This window comes from Kogia breviceps, chromosome 8 (assembly GCF_026419965.1).
Source record: "Kogia breviceps isolate mKogBre1 chromosome 8, mKogBre1 haplotype 1, whole genome shotgun sequence".
NCBI classification, from domain to species: Eukaryota; Metazoa; Chordata; class Mammalia; order Artiodactyla; family Physeteridae; genus Kogia; species Kogia breviceps.
This window is the reverse complement of record NC_081317.1, coordinates 33454940-33473157: the sequence shown is the minus strand read 5'-3', so window position 1 is coordinate 33473157 and position 18218 is coordinate 33454940. Positions and strand designations below refer to the sequence as shown.

Sequence of the window (18218 nt, the reverse complement as noted above, 5' to 3'; positions counted from 1 at the left end):
AGACCCGGCGTGGGGGCGGAGTCTGAGGGCGGTGGCGTGCGCTGGGCGGGCCGGGGGGCGGGCCGACGGGGGGGCGGGTGCGCAGCAGGGTCTCAGCGGCTGAGGCGCCGGCCGCCCTGAGGCCCGGAGCAAGGCTGCCCCAGCGCCGCACCATGGACTCGCGACCCGAGGAGTATGAGCTCAATGGCGACGTGCGCCCGGGCTTGCCTGGCTCCCCGGACGCCTCGGTAAGCACCCCTACCCCCGTGCCGCTGTGCGACCTTGGCCGATGCCCGCCCTCTCTGAGCCCGGCGCCAGCGGCTCCCAGGGACCTATGGGCGCCGACCAGCTGCGCGCCGCGTCCTTAGTGAGGGTGGCGGTGGTCGCCACGCCCCGTGCGTTCCGCCCCCTACCCGCGGGGTCAGGGGCCCCAGCGGTGGCCCTGGGGCTCCAGCCACCCCGGAAGGTGAGCAGGGGCGTAGGCGGTTGGCAGAATGCGGAACGTGGCCCGGGGCAGGTAGCGCCCACACCGAGCTGCACCGCCGAGGGGCCTGGGCGCCACCTTCCCCCCTCCCCCCGCCACTTCCCCCGGGCCCCTGCCTTCCCGGCTCCACACCACACTCCAACTTTGCCTCTCCTCCGGCTCGATTCGCGCCCGGACTGGGCGGAGTGGATCTCGGCTTCTGGGCCCCAGGCCAGCAGCGGGCAGACAGTTACGTCACCCACGGTGTCCACGGAGACCGCACAATCTTGTGCGTGCCCTGATGGGGAACTTGGGGCCGCTGTGGCCCCCTCTCCTCTCTGCATCCGCACTAGAGGCTCTATTCAGAGCCTGCCCTGCTGGCCTGGAAGCACTGTGGGCATGGGGCAGTTCCTGGCAGTGGTCCCATATTACAGCTGGTACCCTCCCACCCTGGGGTCCTGTCCCACTGGCAGGGCCAGAGTAGCGGTTCCTAACTGACTTTGCCTTGGACTAGCACTTCCCCAGGGCCTCTGTTTGTGGCGCAGTCCTGAGCACCGCCCTCCCAACTTGTTGACTTTGGACATTCTTTCAGTTTCTGACCCCCTGGGGATGCGGGTAGGGACGGTGGCCATGAGCGCCTGACTGGGGCAGAGACCGGCCCTGCTCAGGTGTGGGTAACCAATCCTAGGCGATGTTGTAGTAACAGGCCACGTTTAGGGGATGGGGGGAGAACATGTGGGGCAAGCAAGGCCTTGGACTGGGGAATGGACCCTCAGCAGGCAGGACGGGTGTGCTCAGGGATCACTGCATTCATTGGCTTTGGGACCAGTTGCAGTTGCTGCAGCCCTGTACCACTCAGTCTGACAGCTGAGACCAGTCCAGACGGAGAAGCCACGGCCAAAGTGCTGAACTCCCAGGGGTTGGTCCTGAAGGCAGGTGGGAGTGGGGTCAGGAAGGCTTCCTGACCATTGGGGACATTGGCACTGAGCCCTGGAGGACAGGAATAGGGTAGGGGTATGCCTGGGAAGGGCATCCCAGGCAGGGAGAACAGTGGGAGAAAGGCCCAGGGCCTGGACCACCAAGTATCAATACATTGGAGCTGAGGAGCTGGAGGTGGTATGGGAGGTCAGACCTTGCCAGCTATGGAAGCCATGGAGGGGCTGGAAGCTCATGTGAAAGTGAACACATTCTTCCAGGGTGGCTCCAGTCACAGGCAGGGAGGCTCTGGGAGAGATGGTCAGTACTGAAGGCTGCTCTGCTCACCCTGCCTGGGGCCCAGGCCCACCCAACACTGCTCTCCAGCCTCCGCCTTCCCCTTTCCACCCTCAGGACCTGCCTCACTGTGTTCTTGAGCACATCACTCTGTGTCTCAGTTTCTCATTTGTGAAATGGGGTGAGAGTAGTGCCTCCCTCAGAGGGTTATGGTGAGGATCAAATGGGCTCAGGCATGTGAAGTGCTGTAGGAAACTGGGCACACAGCATTGTTAACATTCCTGCCTGCCACACAAGACCCTCTCCCAAAGATGAAGCCCAGGCAGGGTTTGGAAAGGGCAGCACCTTCCCTCAGGTGCAATCCCTGTGGACAGGCATGGTCCTCCCCCTGCACCTCACCTGGCTTTTCCACAGCCCTCTCTCCCGGCGGTCCCTGCCTGAATCTGAGCCCCAAGCTCCTGCTTGAGGAGGGGTAGAAAGGCTTGCTGGGAGGAGGGGCAAACCCCAGGATCTTCAGATGTGTCCCCACTTAAGCAAGAGCCCCAGACAGCAGGGTGTGTGGGCTGGGTCACCACTATGTCCTTGGCTGCAAGAGGACTGAGTGGGAGGCCCAGGCCCAGAGTCCCCATCAGTCTCGAGACGCCCTGCCATGCATGCGGCCTTGGGCAAGTGCAGACCCTCTCTGAACCTCAGTTTCCTCCTCTGTGAAGTGGGGCAGGATCACTCACCTCCCAGGGTGGCTGGGCTCAGGGAAGAGTTGTATGTGTGATTCATGGGCAAATGAGCCCTGTCGGGCCAGGGTGGTGGAGGAGCTCTGCAGATGTCCCCCTCCACGTGCCCCATATCCCCATGGCCTCCATGCAAGGCCGGTCTGCTCAGGTGCCCTGCAGGAGTGAGTTGGAGTCTTCACTAAGTCAACTCACTTTTGGCTGGCAGCAGAAGGAATAGTAAACATCAATTTTACTGTGAAAATAAATGTGGCCCTTGACTATGTCATGCCCGGGGATTTATCTCAGGGGGCAGCTGCGTTGGACCCTGCAGCAGATTCTGGGACCACAGCAAGCCGAGGACACAGCAGGGAGGTGGCAGGACAGGGTGCAGTGAGGCTCCTGGGGCCACATTTGGGCTTGGAAGCCAAGTCCTGGGAGGGAGGGGTGCGTGCACAGCCTCAGCTGCTGGGGGAAGTTTGCTCTTTCTTAAACTTTTTTTTTGGCTGCGCTGCACGACATATGGGATCTTAGTTCCCCGAGCAGGGATCGAACCCATGCCCCCTGCATTGGAAGCGTGGAGTTTTAACCACTGGACCGCCAGGGAAGTCCCAAGTTTGCTCTTTTTCTCATTTCTGCTCTCCTGGCAGATCCCAAGGCTGGTGGGGTCTTGGCCATGTTCCAAAAGGCAGCCCTGATGTGGCTGCGGGGTTACTGCTGGCCATTGCTGAGTCCACAGGAAGCAGGACTGCCCAACCCAGCCCAGCTGCAGCAGGGAACCCCCCCAGCCCCCCACCCCAGGAAACTTCCTGCCATGAACTCAGACATGGAGCAAGAGACATCTCGGGGCTGGCTGGGTGCGGACGGTATGGGGACAGTGCAGGAGTAAGCCAGTGTGACCTGGAGCAGGTGGCTTCATGCTGAGTCCAGGCGGTGGCCACAATAACAGCTTATGCCCCGCACTAGTGGGTCAGACAAGGGACACCCCAGGCCCCAACAGATCCTACTCAGTCAGTTCTCAGGTCCCAGCCAGAGGCAAGGATGCCAGAGCCCGCACATCCACTGTTGCCCACTGAGCCAAAGGGGAGGGGCCTTATGCAGGAGTGGCTAGGATTTTATAAATGAAATTAATTACAAATTGGTACAGTTCATTTGGGAGGCAACCTTTCAAAGTGGTGAGGCCTGGGTGGTGAGGAAGAGGAACATCCAGTCCTGCCTTGCACCAGCTGTGCTCTGACCAGCCACTGGGCCTCTGAGCCCTTCATTCACTCCTCTTTATGTGCCCATTTTATAGATGAGGAAACCGAGGCACAGACCAGTCACTCTGTTGGTCCGTGGTGTGGCAGGATATGGAGATGATAAAGGATAGGTGCTGATGGAAGGCCCACACCCCACCTCCTCCCAGGGTAGCTGATGAGCCTCATAGATTTGTTGGGGGCTTGGTTCTACAGATGTGAAATTGGGCTCTGGGAGCATGGGCAGGAATTCCCATGTGGGCTCCTTGTTCCATACTTGTACATGGGGTTTGGAGTCAGTGGCAGAATTGGGGCAGGCAGGATTGGAGGAAGTCCATAACCAAAACCCTGAGGGGTCCTGCAAGTGTTCAGTGGGCCATGGCCCTGGCCTGCCCTTGTCTCCCAGGGGAGCAGAGAGTGTACAGGCAGGAGGTTGGGGGTGGGCCAGACCTCCTGGGCCCAGCTGGAGGCCGTGGGCAGCCCATCCAAGCCCAGGGTGGACTGGAGGATGCATTGTGCTGAAACTGGGTTCTCTGAGTACCACAGACCTGCTCTGAATCCTGCTTCTGTCCCAACTACCCTCCCTGTCCAAGCTGAGGTTGTCCAGCAGTGTGACCCTGGGCCAGGTGGCCTGGGTCCCTGTGAGCTGCCTACCAATGGCTGGGATGAGACCATCTGTCCACAGAAAGTGGGCTCAAGGAGCCAGCCCTGTGGGCATCACTGCCGAAGCCAGCTCTCTCCCCACAGGCTCCTTCCTGGCTTTTAGGGAAAAATGTCTGGCAACCCGGAGCTTACCCAGCTTCTGGGTTGCCGCTGAGGTTTCAGGGAAGTCCTCTTGGCCCTAGGGACACATTAAACTGGGTATTTGTTCCCTGCACTGCCCAGGTCATGGGCAGGGGTCTTGGTGAGAGGGTCCCAGCATGGCTCCTGGCAGCTGGGTGGGAAGGTGGCCTGTCCAGGCCCATAGAGCTCCGCACCTGTGAGAGGTGGGCTCTGACCGCCCCCCCAGCCCCAGTGGCCTTTTCAAGATAGCAGCCTCCCTGGGATTCACCTGTGCAGCGGTCACCTCTAGGGCCCAGAGCTCCCTCCACAGCTCAAAGCCCCTCCGCAGAAGGCCTAGGACACAAGGTCAGGCATGGGAGAAGCGTATCAGCCCTGCAGCCTCCTCCCCACCCAAACCCCTAGCACACAAACCTCCTGGGCCCCCTGACCAGGGTGGACATGAAGCTGTGCCATGTCCTGGGTGGCCCTAAGATTTGAGGTGGATAGGCTGGTTCAAATCCTGATCTGCCCCTCCCTCACAGTGGCCCTGGGTGAGCCCCCCTGAGCCTTAGTCTCCCACTCTATAGAATGGGAGAACAGTGCTCTTTCTCAGTGTTAGTGGGGGCACTTGGTGGGTTGTAGAGCTTCCCAGTCTGTGGCCTGGGGTGTAAAAATGGGGAAACTGAGGCCCGGTGAGGGGGTGCATGTTGTCAAGGCTACACTGCCAGGCTATAGTGAGCTGGGGCTTGACCAGAGCTCCCCCCACCAGCCCCCTGGCCTGCAGCCTCTGGCCAGCGCTCCTTATCACTGCATAGGTTGAACAGGAAGCAGATGGCCGTATGGGCAGGAAGTGCCCTGTATCATGAGGGGCACATGGCCTGGGGCCCTTGCTTGCTAACTGGGGCCCTGAGACAGTGTCCAGACCCCCCAGAACTTCCTGGCATGTTTGCTCCGTGGCCCTGTTGCACACATGGGAGACTGAATCCCAGAGGGGCTGGCTGTCCTGAGGTCACTCAGCTAGAGCCAGGGGCTGGGGACTTCTGAGCACTCAGGCTTACAGGTGACCCAGATCCCAGACCCCCACTGCAGGGCCCAAGGGGACTGTGGTGTCAGCTCGCAGAGCTTCTGAGCCCTGGGACCTGGGTTCAAATTCCAGTGCAACCCTCACTTGCTATTGGCTTTGGACAAGGTTCCTCCCCATATAGCCTCAGTTTACCCTCAGTAAGTGGGGTGTGAGGACAGGGGGACTCCCTGGAGAAAAGCACCTAGCTAAAGGGTGAGTAAGATGATGGGCTGTGCCCTGGGCACCCAAGGTGGAGGACAGCGGGGCACAGGCACCCTGTGCTGGGGGCACTGCTGCTGATGGTGTCATTCTGTATTTGAATGTGCATGTGGCTGCATGGGCATAAAATATTTAAACAGTTCAAGAGAGCTCAGAATAAAAAGGAATTCTCCCTCCTCCTCAGAAGCCTCCACAGTTAGCCTGGATGTGTACATATGTGTTTGTTAATGCATATACACACATGTATATGTGTATACGTGTATCTGCATGTGTGCTCATATGTGTTTGCGCATGTGTACTGTGTATACATGTTTGTGTATGCTTACACACATATATGTATTGTGCTTGTGTGTAGATGTGTATTGGGTACTTACGTTTGTGGGGAAGACATTTTGGCCTTTTGGTTTATGAAACATAGGGGCACATGGCCAGCGGGCCAGTGTCTCCAGGATGCCCACACCCAGAGGAGCACACACATGGTGAAGCATGGCCAGATGGGCCGCTTTGCAAGAGCAGAGCTGGGAGACAGCCTGGTGTTTTTTTTGGGGGGGGGCGGGGGCACAGACCCTGTGGAGAAGTGGTGTGCCTTGGGTGTTCTTGGTCTGGGGGTGTGGCCCACCCAGATGTGAGTGCAGCTGTAGGCCTGGCATGGAGAGGCAAAGGGGAGACTTGAAGAAAGAAAGAGGAGACCCCAGGCTGCACATGGAATTTCCCAAAGAACAGGCCAGGGCCCTGGGTCCAGCGGAGGAGGCTTTCCCTGGGGGCTCTTGGGTCTAGAATTTTAAACCAAGTAGATTTGCTACTTAAGAACAACTGACACAGGGAAAGCAGGACATAGCAGAGCTGCCTACGTTCCCGTCCTTCCTCCTGGGCATGTTATTCTAGATTAAATTTAAAAGACATAATGTAAAAATGAAGACCCCGCCCTTCTGTAGTTCTGTAATTTTCATGGTGAAATATCTCCAGCTGCAGAAAGTAGAGGCTTGCCCTCCCCAGAACCTCCACCTCCCATCCCTGCATCTTTCTAGAAACAAGACTCTAGAAACAAGATCTGAATGGCCCCAGGAGGCCTAGTGGCTCAGGGATTCCTGTGGACAAGTGGCCAGGGCTGAGGGGTACAGATTTGTCCTGGGAGGTTGGGGAGGGGCCTGGCCAGGGGCAGCTTGAAGAGGGCAGATGGGCTGGATACAAAGAGGAGGCCTGGCAGCTTAGAGCTGGCTTCAAGTGAAACAGCTGTCCCAAGAGGTAAACTCCAGTCCTGGGAGGTCTTTGTGGCCTGGACTCCAGCCTCGGAGGCGGGCCTTCTCCTGCCTAACTACCCTCCCCCCTCCTGCCCCAGGAGAGAAGAGCCTATCCTACAGGGGGAGTCAACTCTGGGTGGGGCCTTGTGGCATGGAGGGCCCTTGAGAGTGACAGGGGCCCTGGCCTTGAGGACTGGGGATGTTCTCAGGCAGAAGTGAGGGAAGAGGTATCAGAACTTGTGTTCGTGTTTTATCAACATGAACATGAAGGCAGAATGAGCCCTGGAGATCCACTGTGCAGCATGTCGTGACCAGTACAGCACTCTAAGGGTGATATTAGTATTATCACAAATACTAATCATAAAGGGCCAGAAGACTCTGGATGTGTGGTGGCCTGGATGTGGTGATTGTGTCACGGTACACACTTAGCTCCAAACTCTTCAAGTTGTTCACGTTTACTATGTACAGCTTTTTTTTTTTTTTTTTTTTTTGCGGTACGCGGGCCTCTCACTGTTGTGTGGCCTCTCCCGTTGCGGCAGGCTCCAGACGCGCAGGCTCAGCGGCCATGGCTCACGGGCCCAGCCGCTCCAGGGCATGTGGGATCTTCCCGGACAAGGGCACGAACCCGCATCCCCTGCATCAGCAGGCGGACTCTCAACCACTGCGCCACCAGGGAAGCCCTCTGTACAGCTTTTTGTGTGTCAATCACACCTCAGTAAAGTGGTTTAAAAAAATTTTTTTAATAAAAATTAAGGAAGAAGCTAAGCTCAGTTGCATTGTAGAATGCTGAGGCATCTATTGAGCACCTGCTGTGTGCCTGCACAGCTGGGAGATGGCCTGGGTGGATCAGCCATCCCAGGAAGACTTGTTTCAGGTCTGGGCGAGTATGCAGGAATCTGGGACCCAGCTGCCTTCACGTCACTTCCTGCCCTGACACCAATCACTTCCTGGAGAGGAGGGCAGGCAGGGGCATGCAGGGAAGGCTGCCAGATGGCCCCGCCCATGGCAGGCAGACAATTGGTGGCATTTTCCCATCTAAAACCAGAGTGTGTGCTAAGGCTGTGTTTTGTTTCCTTTCTCTTCCAGGACTTGATTCCTAGGGTGGGTCTTGCTGGGGCTGCACAGCCTTCTCTGGGCCTCTTGTTCTATTAATTAGCGCTTCCCTTTCGAGCCCTCGTCTGGGCCCTCACCTGCTGATCTGATCAACCCTCACATCCCTGGGAAGGAGACCAGGCTCAAAGGGGGGATCACCAGGGTGGGCCCAGGCCTGCAGCCCCCTGCCGCAGAGCCCGGGCTGACCACCCCCCTCCCTGCAGCCACACCGCTGGGGCAGGAACCAGCCCATCAACATGAACCATTATGCCAATAAGAAGAGTGCGGCCGAGAGCATGCTGGACATCGCACTGCTGTTAGCCAACGCCTCCCAGCTGAAGGCTGTCATCGAGCAGGGCCCTGGCTTCGCCTTCTTCATCCCCCTGGTGGTCCTCATCTCTGTCTCCCTCGCGCTGCAGATTGGTGTGGGCGTGCTGCTCATCTTCCTTGGTGCGTGTCTGGGCAGGGGGCCCGAGCAGCGGGAGGGCCCTGGGGTACCCCTGCCCCAGGGTCAGCTGATTCTGCCTGCACGCACCCTGGGATGCGTCACTTACCCCAATGAGTGTTTTCCAGGCCCTCACAGAGCTGCACAGGAGCCCTGGCCCTTCTCACTAGGCACATGGTCCAAAATGTAGCTCCCACCGTGGCCCCCAGAGGGACCCCCATGTCTCCATCTTTCCACTCACTCAAGCTGAGGACACAGGAAAATGTCATAACCATACTAAGAGTTGATATGTACTGGGCACCTACTGTGTACCCTCTAGACCTTATGGCGGTCTGTAGGGACTAGGTGGTAGTCCTGCCCCCAAGGTGAGGGTCAGGGCTAAGAGCACCAAGAGCTTTGGGCTCCCCCCAACCTCTGCCTGGCTGTGTGACCTCAGGCAGGTTACATGACCTCTTGGACCTCTGTTTCCTTGCCTAGAAAGTGGACATAAGGACAGCCTTGGGTACGTGTGAGGATGGCTAGATTATCATGCACCAGCACTCAGAAAGGTGCTTGCCTGTGCATGTTCAGCACATTGTGCCTTAAAATCCAAGCCTGGGCCTCGGGCCTCCATGCCTTCCACTTCGTGACCAGGCACCAGGCCCCTCTGAGCTTCTGTTCACTGAACAAGGGGGGATGCAGTGGTCAGGCCACAGATACCAGACTGCCCAGGCCAGAGCCCATTGTCTGCAATGTATTAAGGCAGCCATGTCTCTCTCTGGGGGACAGAAGAGGGCCCCTTGTGTTGCAGAGCCCTGGGCAGTGTCTGCTCCCTCTCGCCCACAGTCAGGTATGACCTCAACAACCCTGCCAAGCATGCCAAGCTGGACTTCCTCAACAATCTGGCCACCGGTCTGGTCTTCATCATCGTCGTGGTCAACATCTTCATCACTGCCTTTGGCGTCCAGAAGCCCACAATGGACATGGCACCCCGGCAGTAGGGGCTCAGGTGAGCTGTCAGGGCCAGCCCCGGCAGGGTCTATACGTGGCTCCACCACAAGCCCACCCACTCACCCCACTGGGCCACTGACCCAGCGTGGGGGACTCAGGGTCTTTCATGCAGAGCCCCTGTGACTGCATCTGCCCTCACCTGGGCCTTGCAGGGTGGGCGCCCCTGGCCGTGTGCACCCCCACACCACACACTGCCCACTGTCCTCGCTCAGAGAGACCCAGCGCCTGCCCAGGGTCACCCCACTTGGGAGCAGAAGCCACAAGGAAGTCGAGTGACCCTCATAACACACTCAGCAAGCCCCTACTATAGGATGGTTCATGGGGGCTCAGACACAGGCAACCCTGATTGTCATGAGGGAAGATGCAGAAGGTCAGTGGGTCTGGCGTGTGTCATGTGTCCAGAGTCTGGAGCCCTGGCCAGGGCTGCACAACACAGGTCCACCCACTCTTGGGTCCAGCAGTCCTCGGGCCTGCCCCAGAGGAGATGTGGGTACCACAAACAGACAACTGTCCATCCACTAGCACAGCAGAGTGGACAGGAGACTGTCGCTACACAGCAAGCACCTATGTGTCAGGGGCATACTAGAAAACCTTACAGATTGACCAAGTGGACAATGAGGTAAGATGCTGGGAGCAGGGCCTTTGTGTGGCCCCACTGTGAGCATCTGGCCTCCACTTGCCCATGCCATTTCTATTGGCCCCACCTGGCATCCGATTCACTGCCCAGCTGCTAGCACCAGTTTGTTGTTAAGTCTGTCCCCCGTGGAGCCCTCTGGATGCCAGCCTGCTCCCTCATTGCATGATGACTGGGCCACTTATTAATCACCTGTTTGTGTGCCCCAGACACAGTCCTGACTCTCCCCAAGCATCAGCCTAGCAAGGAGACCTTGTGGGCCCCACGGCACATGTCCACCTGCCGGCCCCTGCTCTCAGAGGGCCCCTATCAGAGCATGCTGGGACCAGGCTTTTAAATCCTGACAGTGACCCAGGAGGGGAAACTGTGGCTCTCCCAGGTCAGAACTGGGCTGTCTGATTCCGGAGTCGGAGTGACCCCAACATTTGTGGGCTGGTTGCCAGACACAACACTGAGGCAGGGTCATCAGAACAGAACTAGAGGCCCCTCTGGCCTTGGCGACCCTCATGCCTCTCCTCTCCCTTCTTTGCAGATGCCCCCGGATCGTGCCTGGCCGCAGCTGTCTAGACCCAGGAGGCGCCTTGCCCTTGAGGCCCACCCTCCTGTGTGCGCATTCCCCCAAACCATCATAGCCCAGGCTGGCCCCACTGGACTGCATGCAAACAAGCCACACACGGTCAGGCCACTCTGGCCAGCACAGGGCCTGCTCTGCCCTCAGCTGCTCCTCCTCCTGGAAGGTGGCGTGGTGAGGCCCAGAAGACAGAACTGTAGAGTCCTCAGCAAAGGTCGTCGCTGCCATGGACATGCAGCAGGCCCAGGGATGGGGGGGCAAGAGGCTGGTGCCATCTCAGGACATTTCCAGAGGGAAGAGGAGATGCCTGCCCTCTGCCAGTGCAGCAGTGTCCTGGCCTTGTGTGCTGCCCTCCCTGAGTGACCCATGACCTCTGCACTTCCTGACCCAGGACCGTAGACCACCAGCGACGCTGTGGGACCCCCACCGTGGCCACTGACTCAGGCCTCACACCCTCCACCAGCAGTGACTCGGCAGGGCCCTAGCCCCTCCTTGGCGGTCTGAGCCCCCACTTTTCTAAGTACAAGTAACCAGTAAAGCTGATGCTCCTCCTCGTGTGGCTCTCCCAGTGCCATCCTCCCCTCCCCCAGGCCTGGGTGCTGCACCGTGCCCCTCAGAGCACCAGCCTGTGCAGGCCTCCTCTCTCCCCACAAGCCTGTGACCTTTGTGGAGAGTAGCCTCTGTTGGCATCTCCAGACATCACCCCCATGTGTCCTCAGGCACTCAGCCTGGTGACCCCTGACCAGACCCTCATGGAAAGTTCCAGCACTCCCACGTTTCCTGCAGTTTGCATGCCCACACAGGTCCCTTCTGTACCCACGGTACTGGCTCACCTTGTGGTGGTGCTAGGCACTGCTGGTCAATCAGGCCGAGGGGACCGAGGAGAGTGGGGCTGGTGCTGAGCAAGCCTCGACCCTGCAGAGGCACCAACAAGGGCCAGGTGCTGTCTCCGGGGGGCCATGGGGCCACATCTCACCTGGCTGGGCCCTCCAGCTCCCTCAGTCCACCCTGTGGCCTCAGGGCCTGAGCCCTCACTCTCTGCCCCCTTGTCACCTCCTTTCTGACTCCTGCTGGCCCCACCCCCTCATCTCCATGAGGCAGCAATGCCCTTACTTGGTCATCTCCAGGTGAGATACCTGAGAATCCCCTCCAAGCAATGGAAGCCCCGGGTGGGGATGCAGCCCCCAGGAGCTCCCAAGGCCCCTCCCCCATCACTTCTCTTGCCCTCTCCACTCTGAGCCTGGGGCAGCTCCAACACCTTGTTCCCTTAAGACATTCAGGTGACCCCACAGACTTCTGTGGGGCTGAAAATTCAACTCTGCACAAAGTGATTCATAAACAGGAGTGCTTCTGGGTGAGATGATCTAATCCTGGGCTTTACTTTAAATAAATAATCCAGGAAAAAACATAGGAAAATGGATGAAATAAGATTGAAAATGCTAGTGGCTGCAGAGCTGGGGCCACGGGGCCAGCTCTCTGCTCTTCTGAGTGTCTGAATGTCCCACAACGAAGGTTTTTTAAGGTGATCCACATATGGGATGAGGTCCATGAAGAAGCAAGACCAGCAGGTAGGCAGTGAGTGGACACATGTTCCCAGAGGATCCAATGAACCTGGGGCCACCTCAGCCAGAGGGGTCAGATGCAGAGCTGTGTAGGTGCCTGGGCCCTGGGAGCAAGTGGTACAGAGGACCACCTCTCCTGCCACTCACTATAAGCACATGTTACCTTGGCTGTCTTGTTATTCCAGGAAGCAGCAGAGGTCAGGCTTCTGGCTGTGAACCTCCTCTACCACCTGGCCCTCATGGTGGGTCCAGGATGGTGTCCGGGCCCATGCTCCCAGGTCCAGCCCTGCTCAGGGCCCAGCACAAGTGGATGCTGCCCAGCACCACGTGCCTGCTGTAGCCTGAAGCAGTCTGTGGCCTGTGGTGTGGGCTGGCTGGCAGCCATACAAGACGGATGCCAGCCTATGTGGACCAACAGATGGCCTAGTTCCTCCTTTGGCCAGGACAGGAAGCTGGCCCAGATGTGGCCAGGGAGGTTAAGCCCCAGATGGCTGGACTGGGTCCCAGGTCACCAAGCCAGGCTGGCCTCCACGGGTGCTAGGGGCATTGGGGGACAGGGCATGACAGAGGGTGGGTCTGTGCATCCTAGCCCCCTACAGCCCCTGCCCCAGCTGCTCCCCCAACAGGTACACATGACTGTCCCCCACCTGCCCACCCACCAGCACCCAGGCTCATGTCTCTACAGTTCCAGCCCCCTGACCCTCACTCCAGATGTATTCCTGTCTCAGGTCCATGGCATGTGCTGCTGCTCTCTAGGGTCAGGGCTGTGCCCTGAGGTCTTCCCCACTGGTCCTCCTGACCACCACTGCTGGTCACTGTCATGGTGGGCCATTTGGGTTTACTCTGCCTTTGGTACCATTGGCTAGCATCACTTCCCACAGTGTCCCCCTGGGGCCCATATCTGAGCCCTGACTACCCCTGCACCGTCTGGCCCAAGACCAGGGCTGCTCCCTGAGAAGGAGGGTCCTGCCTACCACCTCCCTGAAGGCTGAGGGAGCTCTGCCTGAGCTGGGGGTGGAGGTGGACCCCTACTCATACTTGCACTTCTATTTGGTCTGACCTGGCTCTCCCACCGGTTGCAACCACCCACAGCCTATGTCCCCAGCACTGTGTCTGACATACAGTAGGTACTTAATAAATATCTGCAATAGATTCACTCCTCCTCGAGTTCCAAGCCCTGTGCATGTGTCACAGTGGCCAAGGGATGGACAGAAAACCGAGGCCCAGAGAGCTAGTCAGGGCCAAGCCAGACCCAGGGGGGTGTGACAACCCTCATGGAGTCCTCCGAGACCCTAACACATCCACTGCTTATTAACTACTCCCTCTGCCCTACCATGCAGCTACCCCACCTGGGGACACTTCTCTGCCCTCCCTGGGGATGGCAGAGACCCTTAAGGAGTAAGAAGCAAGGAAACATATGTGCCAAGTTGGGGGACTCCACAGAGGGACACACAGGGAAGTCAAGAGCCAGGGAGCTCTCAAGACCGATGCTCTAGGACCCAGGACCGGGAGGGAGCCCCAGGAAAAGACAGGCTGTGGTACATGAGCCCTGAGGCCATGTGAGCTGGGGCTGGCCTTGAAGGAGTGTGGGGTGGTCAGTGCAGGGGAGGGAGCAGTCATGCAGAGCTTGTTGAGCAAGCTCTGGGGGGACTGTGTGCTTAATCTTCTTATTGTAAAAGATAGATGATGACGGATGGATGGATGACAAAAAGATGATAGATTAATGTACAGATGGATATATGATAGATAGATAGATAGATAGATAGATAGATAGATAGATAGATAGATAGATAGGGGTAGGGATAGATGAGTCATCCCCAGGTCACCCCTGGAAGAGTCACCAGATGAGGAGGTAGCTCTGTGCCAGTGGAAGCCCAAACAGGACCCCTGTCCCTCCGGGAACACTTGTTCTTGTCTCATTTCTCATGTCCCCTGCATGTGCCCGAGGACACCACATTTTATTCCTGCCTGGCTCAAACCCTGGGAGTATTCCAGGTCCGTTTCACTCTACAGGTTCTCCTTCCCTGACTCTCCATCCCCACTGTCCACCCTTCAAGGCCATGGCCCACTTGACCTGGGTGGGGGGAGGACAGGGTGAGTCAGGGGGCTCTGAGGAATGTAGGCCAGGATGGGATGGGGGCCAGCGGACCAAAAAGGTGGACTTTTGCTGCAGGATTGGGTCATTCCTCCTTCCCACACCTGCCACACACCCCTACCCATTTCCCTCCCCTCTCTCTCAGGAGCCTTCTCTCCCACCTGCCTTTAATTGAACTTAATTCCTCTTTTCTCACCACATTATTTATAAAAACCAAGGAGCTGAATGCTTTAACATTTTTCCTCCCTTTCTCTCAAGTATTTATTTCAGGGGAAACTAAGCTAAGCTGCTGGATCTGTGTGTGGCCCAGGGATGATGCCCCATGGCAGCAATGCCCCCTAGGCCCTGCCCCAGCCCTTGGTGTCCTCAGAGGGGAGATGGGCCTCCAGTCCTGCCTCCAGGTGGAATAAGAATTGAGGTCTCAGCTGCCACGTGGCCAGCGATGAGGAAGGGCCCCTTGCTCCGTGCTCCCAAACCCCCATCCAGTCTACAAGACTGGGGTCCCAGAGCCCATACGACAGGGACCTGACCCAGGGCTTGGTCAGGCCTGGGGTTTATGCAGAGGTTTTGGGGGCACAGGGTGAGCAGTATCTTCTCTGAGATAGTCCACAGAGCACTGACCTGGCAGGAACTGGATATAACAACCCCAGATTCCAACAGTGTCAGCACCCCCACCTGGACCCTGTGCCCTCCCCCCAGAGGGAGACCCCGCATTGTGCAAATTGCAGTTGAATTTCTGGTTGCACAAACACCAGCCTGTGATCTCACCCAGCCTGAACCACATCACTGCTGGCAAAAGTATCTAGGGCCCTAACTTCCTCCATCACAGGACCACTACTCTTCACACACACACCTCCTTCTTCACAGACACACTTCTCCCAAATGCCCGCATCACTTCCATCCCTCCCATCCTCCTCACACCCTCCCTCATTCCTCTCCCTACACATGGGAGTTCTTCCCCACCCCAGGCAGACTGGAGATAGGACAGTCATCCCAGCACTGTGGTAGCCAGGATGAGGAACTACTCTTTTCTTACTAGGGTTTTGGGGGGACTTTCCTGGTGGAGATGGCATTTTACCAAAGACCCAGGTTGAGTAGATGGGGGTTGAGGGTGGATGGTTAGTAAAGAGTGTTCTAGCCGAGGGAATAGCATGTGCAAAGGTGCAGAGGCATGGATCATGGGCAGTTCCAGTTGTTGAGGTATGGAGGTGGGGACGGGGGACAGAGGGTCAGGGGGCCAGCAGGGGAGACTGTGGCCCATGGTGTCTTTCACACCCTGATGGACTTAATTCATTCCAGGTCATGGTCACTGACTGACAAAGTGGTTGGCAGGGCATGGCCTCATGCAGGGAGGTACTGTGCCTAGACATGGATGCCCCATTGTTCTACCTCCCTCAGTCCCAGCCCAGGAGTGGAGGCATTGTATGGCAGCAACCAGCCAGGGGCAGGCAGATGGCAGAGGGGCCTGGCTGCTGGTCTGGGCTGTTGTCGCAGACTTCAGCTGCAGGCATGGAGTCCAGGCACAGTCGGGGAAGGGGCCGTTGAGGCGGGGATCCACGGAATGGTCCAAGGATAGCCTGAAGTCAGGGGCTGCTTTGGACCTCCAGGTCAAGGCCTTGGTAGGTCATGGATGGAAGGAGAAAGTCAGCAGTCACAAGAAGTAGCCCAGCGCGAGCCAAGGGAATAGGTGTCCTGGACTATTACAGCTCACCAGACGGGTCCTGAGACCTGGGACAGGCACTCACTGCCCCTTGCTCAGGGGATGGAACCCTGCCACAGGGTCTCACAGGTCTCGGGGGGGTGGACAGTACCCAGGACTTCCCTTCCACAGGCCTGTGGGGCCTGTCTCTGGGATGTTCCCTCAAAGGTGCTTAGTTAGGTGCTGCTATAACAAAGGCCACAGACTGGGTGCCGTATAAACAACGTTTATTTCAGGAGGTTGGAAGGCTGAGATCAAGGCACTGGCTTATTCAGTGTTTGCTCTGCCTGCACCCTTCACACAGTGGCCTCATTTACTTTTACCCAGATGTCTCTATCACCTACAGTCAGGTGTCTGTCACCTTCACCCAGTAGTGCCCTTTACCTAGTGTCTGTCACTTTCACCAGGCATGTGTCACTTTTACCCAAGCGTGTCTGTCAGAGAGCAGGACAAGCATCAAGAATACCCCAGGCATCTGCCCAGGAAGCAATTACCCTCGGAATCAGAATCTTGCTCGCTCACAATGGGTGGAGGGGCTGCAGACTGGACAGGAAATGCTGGGCTGGGCCTCAGGGGCCTTCTGACCTCGAGAACCCCTGCCACCTTCTGAGCTCAGAGTCCAGAGCAGGTGCAGGGACTAGTCCCCTGGTCTGGCTGGCCAACCGGGAAGGTGGCCTCCAGTCAGTCTCTGCAGCCATAAGAGCCAGTTTACACGGGGAACTGTCTGCAGGAGACCTGGAGTGCAGTGCACGTTCACAGCCCTCAGGAGGCTGGAAGGGAGTGGGCACGTTCACACCATCCCTAACCCTGGACCCTGAACAAGATCAAGAGGAACCTTCACGTGGGGCACAGCCACTGGGGGATCCGTTCAGCCCATTCAGCTCAGGGTGGCACCTGTGTCCTCCCCACTGAGCACTGGCAACTGCACTCCTTTCACCCAATGGGAGTCTGTCCCAGAGAGAACATGCATTAGCTATGCCTTCCAGCAAAGTGGTAAATTCATGAAGCAATTTCCAGAGAACAGTACTTGGAGCAGTGCTATCCAGCTCAGGATATCCATGCTCAAGGAAGGGTCCCAAGGTTGTGTCCCTTTTTACAGATGGGTAAACTAAGGCTCAGAATTTGGAGACACACAGCCTGCAGTGCAGAGCTGGAGGGAGTGGGAAGCTGCACTGTCCCAGGCTTCAGGGCAGAAAGGAGAGCTCCTGTGCCTGGCTCTCCCTTGCCCTGGCCCTCACTTTAATGGCTGGGCATGCAAATGAGTGAACTAGCCCATGAGCTGGCTGAATGAATCAGCCAGAGACCATGTCCTGAAGCTGATTCCTCTGCCTCCCATCTTGTTTCCTTCTCACATGCTCTGAGAGACTAAAACCTGGGAGCGGAACCCCTCCTGGGGGCCCAACGGTAGCCTCATTCCTGGAGTCAGGCTCTGGGTTCCTCCAAAACCCCGTATGGAAAATGCAAGCTCATGACGATTCTTGGGTTGACAAACATACTTCTGTTTCCCCAAAGAGGTTGGAGAGGAAGGAGCTGACAGGGTGGGGGCAATGGGGAGAGAAACCCATCAGGGGCCAGGCCCAGGCCCTGGCAGCCCACGCCTAGTGCGGTGCACGTCTGTATCTGAGCACTGTGCACGTGTACATGTGCACACTTCTCGTGTATGTGTGCATGCCTGTGTGTGCATATGCACGCGTGTGGGGAGGGCACTCTTGGCAGCTGTGTGGTCCTGGGCTCTGAGCTTCAGCTCCCTCATCAGTAATGAGGGTGGTAACAGGGGTCCACATAAAAGACAGGTGCCAGACAACCACAGCCTGCAGGAGGGTAGTAGGCACTGGGGACTTGGCTCACAGGGCCCCCAGAGCCAAAGGCAGAGCACCCTCTTAGATGTGTACACTCACCCTCTTGTGTCCACAAGGGACATTTCCATGACAAGATCCTGAGCCTGAGGCCGGCTGGTGAGACAAATAGGTACAAACATCCTGGTCAAGGGGACAGGCCCATGTCCCCAAGACAAATACAGGGGCTCAGCTCTGAGGAGGACAAGGTGCTGGGTATGGCCAAACTCCAGGCTGTTGGGGGAGGGCGTGAGGAGCCATAGCCCAAGACTTCAGATGGCACAATTACAATTTTCATCTCTAAAAGTTCTAGAAGTTTTTGTGGACTCTTTTTTTTCTATCTCAACCTCCTCTCCACCTGGGATCAGGGACAAGACTTTGTGTTCATTTCTAGGCTCTGACCATATCTGTGTC

At 57.6% G+C, this 18218-nt stretch overlaps 1 protein-coding gene across 4 annotated transcripts; it reads left to right on the top strand.

Moving 5' to 3' along the window:
* The first annotated feature begins 59 nt into the window (after positions 1–59).
* NINJ1 (ninjurin 1) lies at positions 60–11166 on the top strand. Of its 4 annotated transcripts, none has more exons than XM_059071287.2 (5): positions 63–227; positions 7968–7982; positions 8198–8423; positions 9244–9406; positions 10575–11166. In XM_059071287.2, the coding sequence occupies exons 1-4, from the start codon at positions 153–155 to the stop codon at positions 9396–9398; spliced, it is 471 nt and encodes a 156-aa protein (XP_058927270.1). In that variant the 5' UTR covers positions 63–152; the 3' UTR covers positions 9399–9406; positions 10575–11166. The 4 variants fall into 4 exon arrangements, with proteins under 4 accessions (XP_058927271.1, XP_058927270.1, XP_066897255.1 ...); XM_067041154.1 differs by having other exon boundaries at positions 9187–9406; XM_059071288.2 differs by lacking the exon at positions 7968–7982 and having other exon boundaries at positions 60–227.
* Positions 11167–18218: the final 7052 nt, after the last annotated feature.